The sequence below is a fragment of the Somniosus microcephalus genome, chromosome 1 (assembly GCF_052327205.1).
Source record: "Somniosus microcephalus isolate GS21.2 chromosome 1, FLI_Smic_1.0, whole genome shotgun sequence".
In the NCBI taxonomy this organism is placed as follows: Eukaryota; Metazoa; Chordata; class Chondrichthyes; order Squaliformes; family Somniosidae; genus Somniosus; species Somniosus microcephalus.
The window spans coordinates 400806202-400825110 of record NC_140987.1 but is presented as its reverse complement, the minus strand read 5'-3'; the positions used below and the strand labels follow the sequence as shown (position 1 = coordinate 400825110).

Here is an 18909-nt window from a genome sequence, read left to right as displayed (position 1 = left end):
AAACTAATTGATCCCCTCTGAATTGATTACCTTTCTAAGCCTGACAGTTAGCTCCCATACAAGCATTATAAAAAGGTCAGACCATTTACTCTTTGGCCCTCCATCGGCCTGTGTTACGCCAACAGTGTGATATGATGCAACTCTGAATTTCTGGGTGGTTGTCGTGACAGGAACCTCTGCTGTTTCCTGACAGGCACAGGCCACCTACCCTGATTATGTTAATGACACACTCCCCATGATTTGGGACAGAGTCTATGTCCACGGACGTGGTGTGGCCAGTAGTTTCACTCCGCAGCAAGTCTGTTGAGGGAGAGAGATTTCTGGAATCTTAAGCCCCAATATTTATGGGGAAGCAGGGAAGGTGTGGTGGAGCCGGTAGTACGGGGGGCAACCTGGCAAAGCCGGGGACATGGCGGTCCTTACAAATTTAATGCCAGGACCTTGTCCGTAACAGTAATATGTAAAAATGCAATCAGCCACAAAGAGTGTAGAACATAGCACTGCTAAAAGTGGCACAGTACTTGACAGCACATATTTAAAGGGATATTCACTGTACTTGTCTCTTAGCTTTGTAATTCAGAGGTATCTGAATTGGATTCTGTTTCAGCAAAGTTAGCATCTTGGTTGTCGAATTCAGTTCCACCTAGTGACTATAATAAGCAATAGGGAACACTTAGAAAGATAGCGGAAATGGATTTGTAAAAGGCATAATTTAATAAACTTCTTTGAGGAAATTACTGTGCATATAGGACTGCATTGCATATACTATATTTGAACATTTAAAAAGCTTCAATGAAGCAATGCATGAACCATTTTTGCGAAGATTAAAGCTCATAATATTAAGGACACCGTGGTGGCAAGGATCAAGGGATAGGCAATGCATGGAGTAAATAGGTGTTTCCTTGATTGGCAAGATGTAGCTAGCGGCATGGCTCAGGAATCGGTGTTGGGCTCTGCCCTGTTCTCCACATATATATGATTTGGACATGGACAAAAAGTTTGCTGATAATACCAAAACTAGGGGCAAGGCACACTGTGTGGGGGAGACTAAGAAAGATATTGACAGTTGAGTGGCAGATGCAGTTCAACATAGATAAAGGTGAAGTTGTACATTTTAAGAATAAGAACAGGCAATGGAAATGTACTCTAAATAATTAAGTTCTTAATGGAGTGGAGGAATAGAGAAATCTAGGGTTGCAATTACACAGATTTATAAAAGTGAGATTGCTAATCGTAAAAAGGGAAATGGAATTCTGGGTTTTGGATAAAGGGGCATTAAATGCAAAAACAAGGAAATTATGATTAAGATATTGGTTAGGCCACAGTTGGAATATTGTGTACAGTTTTGAGCATCCAATTATAGAGAGTATATTGGTGCCATTCAAATAGATGCAATGTTAATGATACCAGGGCTAAAAGAATATAGGCATGACGAGAGACTTGAAAATCTAGGATTGTATTCATTGGAGAATCTGATTTAAGATTTTAAAATTTTGAGGGTAAGTAATTAAAGACTATTTCCAATACTCAGCAAATCAATAACACAGGGACATACATTTAGGATTAATACTAGTGTGAAGTTAGAAGAAATTTATCATCGAAGGGATTATTACAGTATAGTACACAGTTGGCTGTTGAAACTAAGTTAGTCACAGCATTTAAGAGGAAATTAGATAAACACTCAAAGAGGAAAAATATTTAAGGGTTTGGGGAAAGACAAGGGAAATGGATTAAGAAAAGGTAACTCTGATTCAGAGTTTGTTCTGGCAAAGGCACATGGGCCAAATGCCTTCCTTCCATGCTGAAATTTCTGATTCTATTATCAATACTTGTATTCAGTGACCTCTGTGACTATGGTATCAGCTGTGGGAGTTTCCATCGTCATGTTCACTCTTGCTTGTGCATCACAATCTTACCTCAGTGATTCTTTCTGTATTTACTAGGCCTGAACCTGTTTACAGCACGGTGATCAAACAGAGTGGCCAACCTGAGCCACCTCCATCTCCTAAGGGGTATACCAGTATAACTCGTAACATGCATCCTTGTCTCTCATCCGGTCCCACTCGCAACGCTGTCAGCCAGGGAGTTGATATTATCTCCAGCAGGTACTAACACCGCTTCAAAAGCTTCAGCATATGCAACCCGCTTGTGTCTAACAGAGATTGGTGTGCTGATTAATACCTGCACCATGGCTGCAGTCTAGCCTGCTGTTACCAGCTAGCATGCTTTCACTCTTCAAGTTCTGAACAATGGAGTAAAAACAATTAACAATTAAAAAGTACAGAGATGAGCATTACAGAAATGTGGTTCCCAGTCCCTTCTCTTCCTCACAGTGCAGGAAATTAGCACATTTCAACCAAACAACTTGACATCAATATACTTCCCTTGCAATTTATAAAGTGGGTGTGGCACAAAAACCATCTCCCAACTAGTTCACAGAATGAATTAAGGAGCAAGCTGCAATGAGAGTAACATCTGGACATTTGAATTAAGTACTTTTATTTTCCTCACCCACCTCCTACTGCAAGGGAAATTCATTTAGAAAATGTAAGTCATAATGTAGTGATGAAATAGGACTTATATTGATCATATAAAGTTAATTTGTTCAAGTCACTGTCACACATTGCATGTGATCTCATCTGTATATGGATTGTGATGGTAAATCTCAGCATTTTTTATTTTCTTCCACTGGAGAGAGAGAACAAAAGAGAATGTTATAGAAGAGGGGGTTCCCCCAGTATCCATCATGGCAATGAAAGCTTTTTATTAAAACTATAAATCCTTAGTAGTGCTTGAATGCTAAGTTAATACTGCCACTGTGCCACACGCCTACTTTCACTGTTCAGCAACAAAAATCATTAGGCAACACATGGAAATCCCACTGCCAGGCCGGCTGCAAATAGCAGAAGAGAAAAGTGAAAAAAGTTAAAAAGAGAATGTGATGGTGAGAGAAATCCATTAATGCCATTTTACCAGCTTGCTGTTGCTATCTATGTTGATGTTTTTAGCGTAAGGTGGCATAGGCATAAAGAGGCAACCAAAAATCCCATACCCACGATTTGTCCAACATAGATACCTCAGTGACCTACAATAATCAAACTTAATTTCTAAAAGAGTAAATCTCTCCATTGGGACGTCTTTTTAAAGAGGGATTCTTACCATAAGCACCTGTTGTAAAGAGAAAGTCTCACCATTCTTCAGAATTATTATTAATTATTAAATTATTTCTGTTACTTTTGAATATTTCGTTCAAACACTGAATGCTGTTGGCACCGTCAGACACCAGCTTGTTTCACAGACTGAAAGCAGCAATCAAACATGGGAGTTTTAAAAATCACATTACTTGGGAGCTGAAATTATTTAGTCAGACTTAAATTATTTTAAATCCCCCCCAAAAAACTTTTTTTTTTCCTCATAGTTTCAGCCTTACAGCTATTGGTGCTAAAGTGAATATGTATTACAGTGAATAGCTAGAATTGGTCAATGGTTAGCACAGTTTGGAGCCCCAATTAAGAAATGGTCAGCATGATGTGGAGCTGCTCCTGTTTAATCTCACTGTTACAAAGTATTATAACAATCTCATAATGAAGCTCCATTAGCTTCACTGAAGAGCACAGATCTTGAGACAATGAATGCTTAAGCAAAATAAGTTTATCAGTCTTGTGAGCTTCTAATAATAGTTTGAGTGTAATCAGGTTGCAATATACTGGTAGTGTAAAGAGACCAATTACATTTCCTCACAAAATGTCCTTCAGCTGCCTCTGCTGTTTTCCCCCTTCCCCTTGCCTAACAGGCCAAATCTCTCCCCAGTCCCCCATCTACCCCAGCACTGAAACCCCTTCTCTCTCTAAGTTTCCTTCCCATCTTCTCTTATGCCCTCTCTAAGCTCAGCTCATCATGAATCTGACCTCCTGTTCCTTAGACGCCACTACCATTAAACTCGTGACCACCCAACTTCTCTAACTGGCTCCCATGCTGGCTGCTATTGTAAATGGTTCTTTCTCCTAGGTACGGTCCCCCTCCCTTTCAAAACTGGCCTAATCATCTTTCATGAAACCCACCCTCAACTCCTCTGTCTGCTAACTATTATTGCCTTATTTCTAACTTCAAGGTCACTGAACTTGTTGTTGCCTCCTAGATCCATGCCCATCTATTCTGCAACTCACTGTCTGAATCCTTCCAATCAGGTTCTGTCCTTCCAACAGCACTTATATGCCACTTACCAAAGTGACAAATGACATTCTGTGTGACTTTGACTGTGGTGCATTTTCTTTCCTTGTCCTCCTTGACAATCACCACATTCTCCTCCAAAAACCTTTCTCTGTTGTCCAGCTCACTGGGACTTCACTTGCTTGGTTCCACTCTTACCAATTTGATCTTATCCAGATTATCTCTAACAATGGTGTCTCTTTCCATCCCTACACTGTTACATCACCTTAGGAGTTCCTTCAAAGATCTATCCTTGACCTCCTCTTCCTCATCTACATAATACCCCTGGGGAACATTATCCATAGATATGGGGTGAACTTCCCAATGTACACTGGTAACATCCAGCTCTGTCCCCCCATTGCCTCTGTGCTGTGTCTGACATCCATCTTGGATGAGGTTCAGTTTTCTCCAGCTAAACATGAGGACGACCAAAGCCACAGTTTTCAGCCCTCACCACAAAATCCATATCCTTGAAACCAACATTACGCCCCAGGCTGAACCAGAGTGTTTGCAACCTCAGCTCCTGTTAAACCCCAAGGTAAGCTTCTGAAAGAAACAATAAAGAATTTGCATTGATATAATTTGCATTTGTAATCTTTTTTCAATGAACCTTAATGTACAACTGAGTAGAGCGCCATTAAAATAGGAAAAAACCATAGGAACCCTTTAACAACTTAGCATCCGACAAGAGTTATATTAGCCATTTAGGCTTCCCTCCTGACCATATAATAATATATATATATATATATGTCGACAACAGTGACTACACTTCAAAAGTACTTCATTGACTCAGATGTCCTGAGGTTCTGAACGGTGTTTCTTTCTTATTAGTAGCAATTCACTCTTGTTACTAGCATACCAGGAAAAGATTATAATCACAGTATAACATGTTCCCTTTCAAATCTGAATTGGTTCTTTTAATGCAAGTTTACAAACCGTTTAAAAAAATTTAAATTATGTTTGCAAATGTGGCAGCCAACTCACGCATAAAAAGATCTCACAAACAGCAATTGAAATAAATGATCAATTAATGTGTTTTTGGTGGTATTAGTTAAGGTTGTCAGAAAACCAGGAGACCTATTATCAGTGCAGCATGAGTTAAGTCTGCTTCAAAATTCCTTCTAACTGAAAAATTATTTTCAGACTAATCTAGGAGCAAATGCCTGCATGCCTAATGTGATAAGATGGCAGTGAAAATAGGTGACTGGAAGTTGAGTCCAAATGATCAGACTCAGTGATGCTGCATTTGGACTGATACCAGTACTACATGTGTTAAACTGCTCTGTCCATGAGGAATGCACCACTTCATCCATTTTATTAAATATTCAGGCTTGGAACACTTCAGAGGCCTGTGATTTGGTTCTAAGCGATTTGCACTGGATTCCATTCCATGCATGTGATGAATTTTGTCACCAGTATCACTGATGTTCCGGGGGGAGAGGGGAGTACAACCATTGTTGGCGAGAAGCTGTACAGCCTCACAATAAAATCGTCTACTGTTGACTAAGCACAGAGCAACATTGCTATAAGAATTACGACAAAATCTCCAGCTTGCATACATGCTGATCCCAAAAAAGCACTTTCTAGTGTGAGCCTTCCTAGTGCAAATTGAGCAGAATAGTAGCTTTTTCAATAGCTGCCAGTAATCAGTTCAAGCTACTCCATGAGGTGTCCTCAGTCAATGTAACGAGCTCCTCTACTGTTATATTGTCTTCTGTCAATAATGAAAATGGTGTTCACAGAATCACAGAAACCCCACAGTGCAGATAGAGGCCATTTCGGCCCATCGAGCCTGCACCGACACATATCCCACCCGATCCCAGTAACCCCTACACCAACACATATCCCACCCTATCCTGTAACCCCACGTATTTAATCCCCCTAACACTAAGGGTCAATTTATCATAGCCAATCAACCTAACCTGCACATCTTTGGACTGTGGGAGGAAACCGGAGCACCCAGAGGAAACCCACGCAAACACGGGGAGAATGTGCAAACTCCACACAGACTGTCGCCCGAGGCCGGATTCGAACCCGGGTCCCTGGCGCTGTGAGGCAACAGTGCTAACCACTATGCCACCGTGCTGCCCGGTTAAGCTATAAGAAAATAAGCTATTTGGTTAAAATTCAAATCAAAAGAGGTTGTATTGTTGCAGCATAAGGTGTTGGCAGATCCATTTGGAATACTGTATATAGTCTAATTATCTAACCGTAGGAAAGATATGGCCTTTGAAACAGTGAGAGGCAAGCAAGAAAGAAAATTCCATCCAAACATTTACTACTTATGATCCAAATTATTCACATTGAGAATCTCAGGAGGGTTCCAGTTCATTGGCAGTGAGGACTTGTGTGGCTCCAATTCCCTGGGTGTGAATACGGATATGGCTCTGATTACATGGCAGTGATGGTAGGTATGTTGTTAGTTCCTTGATGCTGTATTGGAGATGTTTCACAATTGCATCACACTAATTACTTGGTTCAGGCTATTTGCATTTTGGATAGATTGCAGGCCAGATGAATCCCAATATTCTATCTAAATTACATGACAGTAACACAGTTGATTTTTTCAGATAAATAACAACAATGGTGAAACAACATTGTTCTGTTGGAAGCATAATTTCACTGGAATGGGAAAAGGTATTTGTGGGCTTTGGACTCTCATCAGACTTTTGCTTTTAATGATGAATGAATTGTTCTAAAGGGTTATAGATTTAAATTATGTATAACATTTTAGTTACTACAAATCTTATACAGCTATAACATGATCAGACATTATGGAAAGTTTCTCTGATTAGATTGTTTCGCAGCTGTCTCCCAGCAGCTGTCTGTACCCTGTTGTGACCTCCTTATGTCCAAGTTCCTCTGTCTCAGGGGATTCAGGTTCTAATTCTCTCTCCTCCTCAGGAATCTCAATTCCAGGCCTTTCTGAAGACCAAAATTGTGGAGGACGCAGTGGGCTACAAGTCCCACGGCAACATTTGGAGTATACTGGAGAGAACCCCAGGATCTATCTAGGCGTGCCAATGGCCTGGTCAATTCTTAGTGGTCACACTGTCACTTCTGTGTCAGAAGGTCTCATTCCACGATATGAGTACATAATCCAGGCTGACACTTCAGTACATTACTGAGTGAATGCTGAACTGCCAGATGTATCGTCTTTCGGATGAAATGTTAAATCGAGGCCCCATCAGCCCACTCCAGTGTATGCAAAAGATCCAATGGTACTATTCAAAAGAAAAAGCAGGGCAGTTCTCCTAATGTCCTGGACAACATTTATATCACAACCAACACCAGTAAACCAGATTATCTGGTTATGTATTTAATTCCTTTTTTGTGGAATCTTGCTGTGTGCAGATTGACTTCCACATTTGCCCACATAACAGCAATGACTTCCTTTGAAAAGTAATTAATTGGCTGTGATGTGCTTTGGGGCATCCTGAGGATGTGAAAGGTGCCATAGTTCTTTTTTAATTTCAGAATAGATGCGAGTCCAATTGTAGTGTTCCCTCACTTCACGGATAGTCCTTTTCAATGTTGTTAGCAGCTGTGGTAGTATTTGGATACCCCTTTGTCTCCAAGAAGCCAGCCAGCATCTTACCCTTCATTTTGAAAGACTGTAAGGACACTGGAGTGTTATAGGATGAAAGGATCATGGCAGCTCCCTGTGTACTGGGTATTGACATGCAAAAACCTGTGCCTGTAGTCGTGCACTAATTAGGCATTAAGTGAATGAAATCTCTTTTGGTTCACATACTGGTATGGATTGATAGTCAGGGCTCATATGGTCACTTGAGTGCAATCTATAGCTCCAAGCACTCATAGAAACCCTGTAATCTGGTAAAAAAAAGTAATGGCTGCGCGGGCAAACTTGCCTTATGCAAGAATGGTCAGCAAACTGACTGACCTGGAAGAATTTACCTGTTGCCCCTTCTAATAATCCACTGGCCAGGAAATTAATTGCTGTAATAACAACAGAAAATGCTGGAAAAACTCAGCAGGCCAGGCAACATCCGTGGAGAGAAAATAGAGTCAATGTTTTGGGTGAACCCTTTGTCAAGACTAAAGAAGCACAGGAAATGAAAGAGATTAAGAGGCCAGGCTGGGAGAGAACAAAAGAGAAGTGAAGAGACATTAAGAGGTATTCAAAACGAGACGAGATGGTGATAGGACTAGTGGAGAAAAAAGACGGCTCTAGATTAGGTGTGGAATGCGCTGGCAGAATGGGAAACAGCTGCCATGTGGGAGCGAGAAAAAAAGGAAGAAAGGGGTGGGGGGGAAAAGGGCCAAAGCAAAGGTGTGGGTAAAAATATAAGTAAAAATGTAATAGGGGTCGAGGTTATGATCTGAAATTGTTGAACTCGATATTGAGTCCGGAAGGCTGTAAAGTGGCTAATCGGAAGATGAGGTGCTGTTCCTCGAGTTTACGGTGAGCTTCCGTGGAACAATGCAAGAGGCCGAGGATGGTGAGGTCCGAGTGGGAATGGGGCGGTGAATTAAAATGACAGGCGACCGGAAGCTCGGGGTCACCCTTACGGACTGAACGGAGGTGTTCCGCAAAGCGGTCACCCAATCTGCGTTTGGTCTCCCCAATGTAGAGGAGACCACATCGTGAGCAGCGAATACAGTATACTAGATTGCAAGAAGTACAAGTAAATCGCTGTTTCATCTGGAAGGGGTGTTTGGGGCCCTGGACAGTGGGAAGGGGGGAGGTATAAGGGCAGGTGTTACATCTCCTGCGCTTGCACGGGAAGGTGCCAGGCGAAGGGGAAGGGGTGCTGGGGGTGATAGAGGAGTGGACTAGGGTGTCTCGGAGGGAGCGGTCCCTACAGAATGCTGAAAGGGGAGAGGAGGGGAAGATGCATTTGGTGGTGGGATCACTTTGGAGGTGGCGGAAATGGTGGAGGATGATCCGTTGAATGTGGAGGCTGGTGGGGTGAAAGGTGAGGACAAGGGGAACCCTATCGTGGTTCTGGGAGGGAGGGGCAGGGGTGAGGGCAGAAGTGCGGGAGATAGAATGGACACGGTCGAGGGCCGTGTCGACCATGGTAGAGGGGAATCCTCGGTTGAGGAAAAAGGAAGACATGTCGGAAGCACTGGTGTGGAAGGTGGCATCGTCGGAGCAGATGCAGCGGAGACGGAGAAACTGGGAGAATGGAATAGAGTCCTTACAGGAGGCAGGGTGGGAGGAAGTGTAGTCCAGGTAGCTGTGGGAGTCAGTGGGCTTGTAGTGAATGTTGGTCAATAACCTAACCCCTCCCCTCCCCTTTCAGCATTCCGTAGGGACCGCTCCCCCCGAGACACCCTAGTCCATTCCTCTATTACCCCCAGCACCCCTTCCCCTTCACCTGGCACCTTCCCATGCAAGAGCAGGAGATGTAACACCTGCCCTTATACCTCCCCCTTCCCACTGTCCAGGGCCCCAAACACCCCTTCCAGGTGAAACAGCGATTTACTTGTACTTCTTGCAATCTAGTATACTGTATTCGCTGCTCACGATATGGTCTCCTCTACATTGGGGAGACCAAACGCAGATTGGGTGACCGCTTTGCGGAACACCTCCGTTCAGTCCGTAAGGGTGACCCCAAGCTTCTGGTCGCCTGTCATTTTAATTCACTGCCCCATTCCCACTCGGACCTCACCGTCCTCGGCCTCTTGCATTGTTCCACGGAAGCTCACCGTAAACTCGAGGAACAGCACCTCATCTTCCGATTAGCCACTTTACAAACTTCCGGACTCAATATCGAGTTCAACAATCTCAGATCATAACCTCGGCCCCTATTACATTTTTACTTATTTTTTTTATCCACACCTTTGTTTTGCCTCCCCCCCCCCCCCGCCCTTTCCTTTTTTTTTCTCTCTCCCACATGGCAGCTGTCTCCCATTCTGCCAGCACATTTCACACCTAATCTAGAGCCGTCTTTTGTCTCTACTAGTCCTATCACCACCTCTTAATGTCTCTTCACTTCTCTTTTGTTCTCTCCCAGCCTGGCCTCTTAATCTATTTCATTTCCTGTGCTTCTTCAGTCTTGACAAAGGGTTCACCCGAAACGTTGACTCCACGGATGTTGCCTGGCCTGCAGAGTTTTTCCAGCATTTTCTGTTGTTATTTCGGATTTCCAACATCTGCAGTATTTTGCTATCAAATTAATTGTTGTGGTGACTTTCTAATCCATTGTAAGAGCTGTCCTGGTTCTTGACAAAGTTTGCAGATCTTCCTATAGGATGTAGAAAAGCTCTTTCAGGGCTTCTGCACTAAACCACAGTGTCCTTGTGTGTGTCTCCAGGGATATATTCAAATAAGATTTTTTGAGTCTATGCACCCAGGTGGCTGAGTATTTGAGAGGATTTGAAACTCCTGCTGTATGGGGCTGTCCTCTTGAGTTTTCGCTGTTCCTCCTCTTTCTCCTCCAACATATATATCACAAATAGAGCAATCTGCATTGGGAAGCCTATACAGTGTATTTTAGGAATATTTCACAAACAAAGAACAGCCTAGAGGGAGACTTCCAAATGAAGTTAGAAGCCTCAAAAATAAAAAAAATAAAAAAATTGACAAAGGACCAATCAAAAGTAAATTGAGGGCTAGAAATTTGGCTCAGTAGCGCCCGATTTTTCAGTGCTACGGGTGCTATTTTGTATCAAAAATGGCATCCACGCCATGCGCACACAATTCTGGTGCAGGCCACGTGGGATGGCATTTTGGTTAGGGCGGTAGGGCGGGCGTTAGGAGTGTGCGCCGGAAGTATGTAGAGTAGGCAGATTCTGATGTCCATCAGCGTACAACGCTGATTTGACACCAGCGTTGCCATTTTCGTCCTCAGCACTGGAGCTAATGTCCTGTCTTAACCTCGCACAGCTGAACATGCGTTCAGCAGCAGCAAGGATCTCCCATCCACGCTATTTAAAGGGATCATCAACCACTCTCAGGTTAGTCGCTGATTAATTTCTACTGGCTCTGTGTAAGTTTGTAGAAGTATTTTGTGCTTTCCAGAGTTATTTAAAGTTGGCGAGGTGACGGAGTGGTGCTGCAAGTGGAGAAGGGCTTGATTCTGACTTCAAGGGTTCTGGTCAGATCACTTGCTCCCAGTCATGGGTGCTGTAGTTGTCATCCCCCTTGGCCTGCAGCATGACAGGGAGATGGAGCAGAGGCAGCAAAGAAGAGGACAAGCTGCTCGCAGAGGGAGGAGGAGTAGGAGGAGCAGAAGGAAGAATGGATGCAACCAGCACATCCTGTCTCCGCCTGGGCTGTCCGTGATCACCTCATTCGACTACGGTTCCGCTGAACACAACCCTAAATCCCCATTGTACAACAGTCACACCTTGCCATCCCTCTGTTCCGGACCATCACAGCATCCTCTTGGACATAATGCTGAAATAAAAGTCACCACAAAAGAAACATTCCAAACCAACTTTATACATCAATCCATCCAATATTACATAACAAAGTCAACTAATCACCCATATGCATTCCCTTAATGCCTGTCTTCTATGTGCCTTTGCCTGTCCTAGTGCTCCTACGTAGTGCTACCCCAGTGACTGCAACATGGCTGGTAGAAGGCTGCTGACTTTCAGTGGGGGAGACTGCAGATGGCCTTGCAGGATGGTCTTGAGCTGCTCTGGGCCTACAAGGCCCAGCTATGCAATGCACCACCTCGGTATGGGCGGCAGCAGTCTGAGCTGGCTGGCTGATAGGCAACAACAAAGGCACTGACAGAGGGGCAGTGGTGGGAGGATGAATGCTGTAATCTTGAGAGATGACAGCAGGTTTGTGCTCCACGGAGCCACAGCCACTCCCCTGGGGCGGCGCCTCAGCAATCCTAGTAATCTGTTGGAGGACAGATTGCTGGACTGCTGTGACACCCTGCAAGCCCCTTTCCACACTGGTAAACATAGCCACAATGGCAGCTGTCTGAGCTTGCATGGCAGCAAGCTGAGCCTGCATGAGAGCAGTCTGACCTTGCATGACAGAAGTCTGAGCTTCCACTGCAGCACTCAGACGTTGGGTAGCTTCTGCTTGTGTTGCAATGGAAGCTGAGACATTGGCCATCAGACGCTGCATGATGGTTGGGTCCACAAGTGCGCTAATGGAGTTGCCCATCACTTCCATGCTGGAAATCATGGGCTCCAAGCTCTGCGTGAAGCCCTGTGCAAAGTTGGTGCTGGACTCCTCCATGCTTTCTAGCAGGCCAGCCAATGCACCAAACATTTCATTGTGCGTGCCTTCTGTTGCCTAGGCCCTAAGCTCTGGAATTCCCTGTCTAAATCTTTCCACCTCTCTACCTCTCTTTCCTCCTTTAAGACGCTCCTTTGGTCACCTGCCCTAATTTCTCCTTATTATGTGGCTCGGTGTCAAATTTTTTATCTTATAATACTCCTGTGCAGCGCCTTGGGAAGTTTTACTACGTTAAAGGCGCTATATAAATACAAGTTGTTGTTGTATACCCATCAGCCTTCTTCTGTAGGCCGCCCTGTCGAAGTCCTTACCTGAGTCCTCAAGCAGAACTTGTGTGTGAACTCACCCTCCAAGGAGCTTGCACCTGCACTATCCTTTCCCCCCTGCCCTAGCTGCAGGCCACTCATGCCTGGTGTCTCACCATGTGTAAATCCCGCGTCTGAGCTATCCTCTAAAGTACGCGGAGTGTCAGTATCTGAGCTGGTGGCTGGGAGTGTGAAATCGAGTGACGGTGCTGTGTCTTCTGTTTCACTGCCTTCTTCCTCTTCAATTTCCTGCTCCTCCACCAGTACCTGGCCAGGTGGCAGTTCTTGGCTATCTGAGAAGGCACAAGGGTAAGGTTGTGGCGAGGGGAGGGTGGGAAAGCAAGAGGTGCATGGTTACACTATGTGAAGCTTGTAAATCAGAAGAATTTTTGGGATGTGGGGGAAGTGGGGTGTGAGAAGGGGGATTACGTATGAGGATACTGTCATCTTGTATTATTTCAGCCCTGCCGCTGGCTCCGGGCTCAGCGTTGGCCCTCCCAATAATGGCCAGTTCCATCTCCTCCATCAGGGTAAGGTTTTGCAGGCACGCCTGTCCCCTGTCGGTTAGTTCCTGCTGCCTCCGGTTGTGAGCCACCTTGTCCTGCAAGAGAAAGGGAAGTGTGGTGCAATGTGTTTGGGTGATGTGCCTGTCATAGTTGAATAGCTGACAGTGTGTGCAAGCTGTGAGATGTGGGTGTGAGGCTTGCAGCAGTGGTAAATGTGTGAGGGTGAGGTGAAGCTATGAATGTGAGGTATGTGTCGTGTTTGGTAGAGATTGTTGGTAGGTGGGTGGTGGGTGTGTGGTGCATTGAGCAGTGTGTGAGGCTAGTGGTGCAGATGGAGGGATATGGCATTTGAAGTTGAATCACTGACCTTGACCCTCGTGGGCGGTCATTAAACTTCTTCCTGCACTGCATCCCGGTCCTCGGGGCTACACTGGTGGCACTGACCACGACGGCTATCTGCTCCCATTGCCTTTTCTGAATTTGCCTGGAGAGCTGCCTGGCCCCCTCTGTAAACAGGACCTCTCTCCTCCTGTCCACCTCCTGCACCAAGGCCTCCAGTGCTGCATCCAAGAACCTTAGAGCACGTCCTCTCCCCTGTTGTGCCATCAGTACTACTTTTTCCTGCTCCAACTCTGTTCCCCAGCCAGTTGAATCACCTACTGCAGCTAGAATGCACCTCCCCTTTAAGAGGCGCAGACTGCCTTTAAGAAGTGCAGACTAGCTTTAACTGGTGCTAGCCTCGCACAAACTTAGGCCCCCTGCTGAGCATGCAGCCAATCAGTAGTGCGTTTAGCGCTGGGCTGCACGCCATAATCATGTTAATCAGCAGGCAGCACAAAGTTGGCCTGCTGCCTGCATTACTTTGAACAGGCACAGGTTGATCCCCGCGCTCGTTTTCGGGGTAATCGAATTTCTAACTGTGAGTCTCCATAAAATCACAATGAAACATAGCAAATCACCTTTAGGAATACATTAGCCTTCCTCAGTGGTCATGCTAAACTACCCCTGTTTTATAGTGGTATAAGTTAAACAGGTGGTTCTTGGGGCATAAATGATGGAGTTTAGGACATAACATCATCTTGGCCTAAACAACAACAACAACCTGTATTTATATAGCGCCTTTAACGTAATAAAATGTCTCAAGGCACTGCACAGGAGCACCAAGCCACATGAGGAGAAATTAGGGCGGGTGACCAAAAGTTTGGTGAAAGAGGTAGGTTTTAAGGAGCGTCTTAAAGGAGGAAAGAGAGGTAGCGAGGCGGAGAGGTTTAGGCAGGGAATTCCAGAGCTTAGGGCCTAAGCAACAAAAGGAACGGCCGCCAATGGTTGAGCGTTTATAATCAGGAATGCTCAAGAGGGTAGAATTAGAGGAGTGCAGATATCTCGGGGGGTGGGGAGTGGGTAGTAGGGCTGAAGGAGATTACAGAGATAGGGAGGGGCGAGGCCATGGAGGGATTTGAAAACAAGGATAAGAATTTTGAAATTGAGGCGCTGCTTAACCGGGAGCCAATGTAGGTCAGTGAGCACAGGGGTGATGGGCAAATGGGACTTGGTGTGAGTTAGGGCACGGGCAGCCGAGTTTTGGATGACCTCAAGTTTACGTAGGATAGGATGTGGGAGGCCAGCCAGGAGTGCGTTGGAATAGTCAAGTCTAGAGGTAACAAAGGCATGGATGAAGGGAGAGGGATGGACTCAGTGGCGAGGGAACGGAGTTTGTGGCAGGGACCAAAAACAATGGTTTCGGTCTTCCCAATATTTAATTGGAGAAAATTTCTGCTCATCCAAAGCTGTATGTCAGACAAGCAGTCTGACAATTTAGAAACCGTGGAGGGATCGAAGAGGTGGTGGTGAGGTAGAGCTGGGTGTCGTCAGCGTACATGTGGAAACGATGTTTTCGGACGATGTCACCAAGGGGCAACATGTAGATGAGAAATAGGAGGGGGCCAAGGGTAGATTCTTGGGGGACACCAGAGGTAACGATGTGGGAGCAGGAAGAGAAGCCGTTGCAGGTAAACCCATCATTTGCATGGCTGCATTCTTTTTGGGTACATGTCACACCCTTCGGTCACACCGTTCGGTCAGTCTCATCATCAGAACACGACTGCAACCTGAGCCCCTCAACCACCATTGAGGAGGCTGGAAAACCAGTTCCCACTGGGTATACCTGCATCTGAAGGTCAAGGGGACCCTCAACATAGGGAGTCCCTGGCCCCACACCCTCCATGCCACTGTATTTCTAAGGAGTGGATGGAGGTTCCACCCCTTACAATACTCCACAGCAGCTTCCAGTGCAATTCTCTTGTCCTTACGCTGCATTTCCGCTGGAGATACAGCAGAAATGCACCGTAAGGGTTGACATTTTCAGCTCCTGTTCTTTGTGTGTCTGACAGTAATCTCAAACCTTAATTTGCTAAAACCATTTATTCTATAACCTTGACCATGATGTGAGCTCCCTACCAATCCACTGAGCTGCCCTCAACATTGTCAAATATTGGATGGAAGGTTTTTTTAAATGCATATTCCCAACACTTACCAAATCCAGTTGTTGGAAATTGTGATTACAAATGCATTGGTGTTGCAGCCTAAAGCAGAAACTAGTTTATTATAGCACAGGCTTTGAGAGGCTGTTGGAGATGAACAGAATTATGGAGCAATTAAATGTCATGACACTTTTCTAAACATGAGCTTGGATAAGGCTGCTATGTGTGAAGCCTGTAACACATTCATAACATACCATACATGCAGCAGAGAAAGGCAGGGATAAGAACAAGAGCAGCAGAGAGGGGTTTCAGTATGTTCACCGTCAACATTTCTTCGTCCATGACAATCCCACGAAATCCCGCGGTGAAACGGCAAGGATGTAAGAAAGCACAGAGGCAGGTACATCCTGGGAGGTAATGTGATTATTGAAACCTTTTTATTCAAGTGGCTATATATTCATTCCAGGAAATGCCTGATTTATTTGATTCCCTTCCCCTCAGACACAATGCACGTTCACTTGTATATGTGCAGACACACATACAGTGTCAGAATTTGTAATGTCCAAAAGCACGGAAATTTTTGGTCAATAACTCAAAAGACTACCAGACTTGCTGCGAGATTTTGCATACGCTTAATGTGCATTATTCTGTTTACAGGGTTGACTAATTATAGAGAGTGTCGACTCTAATTTCCGAGAGATTTGACCATGCCGTATTTGCATCGTTTTTCAAAAAAATTATCCCCATGATCGGTTTTGTTCCCGTGGCAGCTCTAAGTTTGTGAATGTTTTCAGTACTAAAATCATCTTCAGGAGTGTGTGTGTCGAAGATACCTACACGCGCAAAAGAGCGCTCGCGAATGAGTAGTTATTTTTTTTTAAATTACATTCACTGACCAAAGTAAATCTGGGAAAATTACTGCATGGATGGAGGAAACCGGGGCTGACAGCGATGGTTATATTTCTGACGACCTGCCAGTTTTGAGAATCGGGACTCGGAGTTAAAAGCAAATCGAATGCTTGTTTTTATTAAGAGAAGCTGTTCTTATTCTGCAAGAGCACTGGAACAGTGTGATACGCTCAGTGGGTTTGACGTTTTGTCCAGAATGTGGGACGCTGCTACAAAGGCTCGGGTGTTCAGATGAAGCACTGTGGGGCTTGTTTCTCCACGCTTCGCACATTGCAAGGCGGTTATCAACCCCAGTCTGTTGGTGCTGGGGAAATTGTTCTGATGATGAGACTGACCGAACGCCATTCGTATCGTGTCTGTTGCAGCTACTGAATTGAAGCCAACAAAATGTTGAAACACCCTAAGAATTTCTGTTTGGTAAAGTGCAGAAGGGAGTGAAACAAGAGAATGAATTTATGCCGAATCAGTATACCCTGCGTCAATTAACTGTCCGACATTCTTGACATCACCAATTTTATTGAAAAAGGCGTGAATAAAAAGTGGAATAATATTGGTAGAAAGCACTAATAGACTTATCTGCGTTGCTTGGTGTTACTCTGAATATTACTATCCCTGCAAAATTGATTTAACGAATTTTATTTAAAAAAGAGAATAGGCTGATTTTAACTTGTTAAGGACGTGTTATCTTAATTAATAAGGAACTGGTGCAGCATTCCACAGCTGCATAGTCAAATTGAAACCTAAATATTTTACTCCAGGTTGGACTTGCATTAATGAATTTAACAAAGAGGAAGATTTTGAATTGTAATTATAGCAGTGATAAAAAATGAATAGTCACAATTTTGTTTGTGACCATTGGTTACCTTCTAGTGTCAGTGTGGCTCAATGGATAACATTCTCGCCTCTTGAGTCACAAGGTCGTGGGTTCAAGTCCCACTCCAGAGACTTGAGCACAAAATCTAGGCTGACACTCCAGTGCAGTACTGAGGGAGGTACCGTCTTTCAAATAAGGTGTTAAACAGAGGCCCGCCCTGTCTGCTCTCAGGTGGATGTAAAGGACCCCATGGCACAATTTCGAAGAAGAGATGGGGAGTTTTTCCTGATGTCCTGGCCAATCCCTCAATCAATATCAGTGAAACAGATTATCTGGTCATTATCGCATTGCTGTTTGTGGGAGCTTGCTGTGCGCAAAATGGCTGCTGTGTTTCATACATTACAACAGTGACTACACTTCAAAAGTATTTAATTGATTGTAAAGTGCTTTGGGAGGTTGTGAATGGCACTATATAAATGCAAGTCTTCTTTCTATTGGTTGATATATCGTAGTGGAGCAGGAGAAGGAGAGGGTGGTCTAGAATGCACAAGACTAGAAGGTGCACAACGTGCAACAAGCACCAATGCTTCTGCTCTCCTGTCCTGCCCCCACTGTAACTGTTTTCTAGGCCCTGGCTTTGCTGCTCCCCTGACCCAGCCCGGACTTGCATTTTCCAGGCCCTGACTCACACTGCTTTGTAGGATCAGAGTTCTACTGCTTTCCTGACTTCAGTTACTATTCTGACCCACCCTGATTCCCATGAAAATATTTGTGCATAATCAATTATTTAGGTTAAAGGAAGACAAGTAATCAAGTTTGTACTGCAATATATTATGAGTTCTGTAATGTATATACCTTTACGGGGGGGGGAACTACTGTTTACAGCTCATGTATACTGCAGTACCGGCAGTGACCACACCTGTATATAGCACTGAGTAGTAATCTGTACAGACCAGTTCCCGTGTGAGCCACGTTGAGTAAACACCTGTTATACCGTTCTCCTGAAGTCTGTGTCTTATTATACACAGACACAACATTGGCGACAAGGCAAGTTCGAACCTACCTGCAACTCTGCATCACCTCCCAGGGATTCGTTCCTGGAGATCAGTGGATTGGAGGTCAAGGCCAGAGACTCGGGCGTCGACCACGGGCAACCGCCCAGTCATCCAGCAGAGACTCGAGAATTGCGGGGGAGGCTGTCGAGAGCCAGGCTTGGCTTTCCAGTCGAGGTGGCCCAGCGAAATGGGCTGGCAACAGGTAGTGTGCAGACCCTTCCCGGACAGTGGCGGGCTAGAGCCCGACCGAGCGGCACAGCAAAGGGCCGAGCAGCGTCGATGGGGGAGAGAGAGGGCAGGGCGCAGCCGCTGTTCAGGGGCCGAGCAGCGTCGGAGAGAGGGAGAGAGAGACGCGCAGAAACCCGCGAGGCGCCGCCATTGCTATGAGGACCGCCGAGAGCGGCGTTGGCAGTAGCGCAGGAGAAGCGCGCGAAACCTACAGGACGCTGTCATTGCCA

The 18909-nt window shown here is 45.0% G+C and overlaps 1 protein-coding gene across 8 annotated transcripts in view; it reads left to right on the top strand.

The window, feature by feature from the left end:
- dlg3 (discs, large homolog 3 (Drosophila)) overlaps positions 1–18909 on the top strand; it is a 774284-nt gene that overhangs the window by 533851 nt on the left and 221524 nt on the right. Inside the window, exon 1 of one of the 8 annotated variants that reach the window (XM_085998148.1) lies at positions 15920–16087. The exons of the other annotated variants lie outside the window; for them this stretch is intronic. Coding sequence (XP_085854274.1) covers positions 15933–16087 — 155 coding nt within the window. The 5' untranslated portion in view covers positions 15920–15932. Of the gene's footprint in view, positions 1–15919; positions 16088–18909 lie in introns of those variants that run through there. 8 annotated transcript variants of the gene reach the window in all.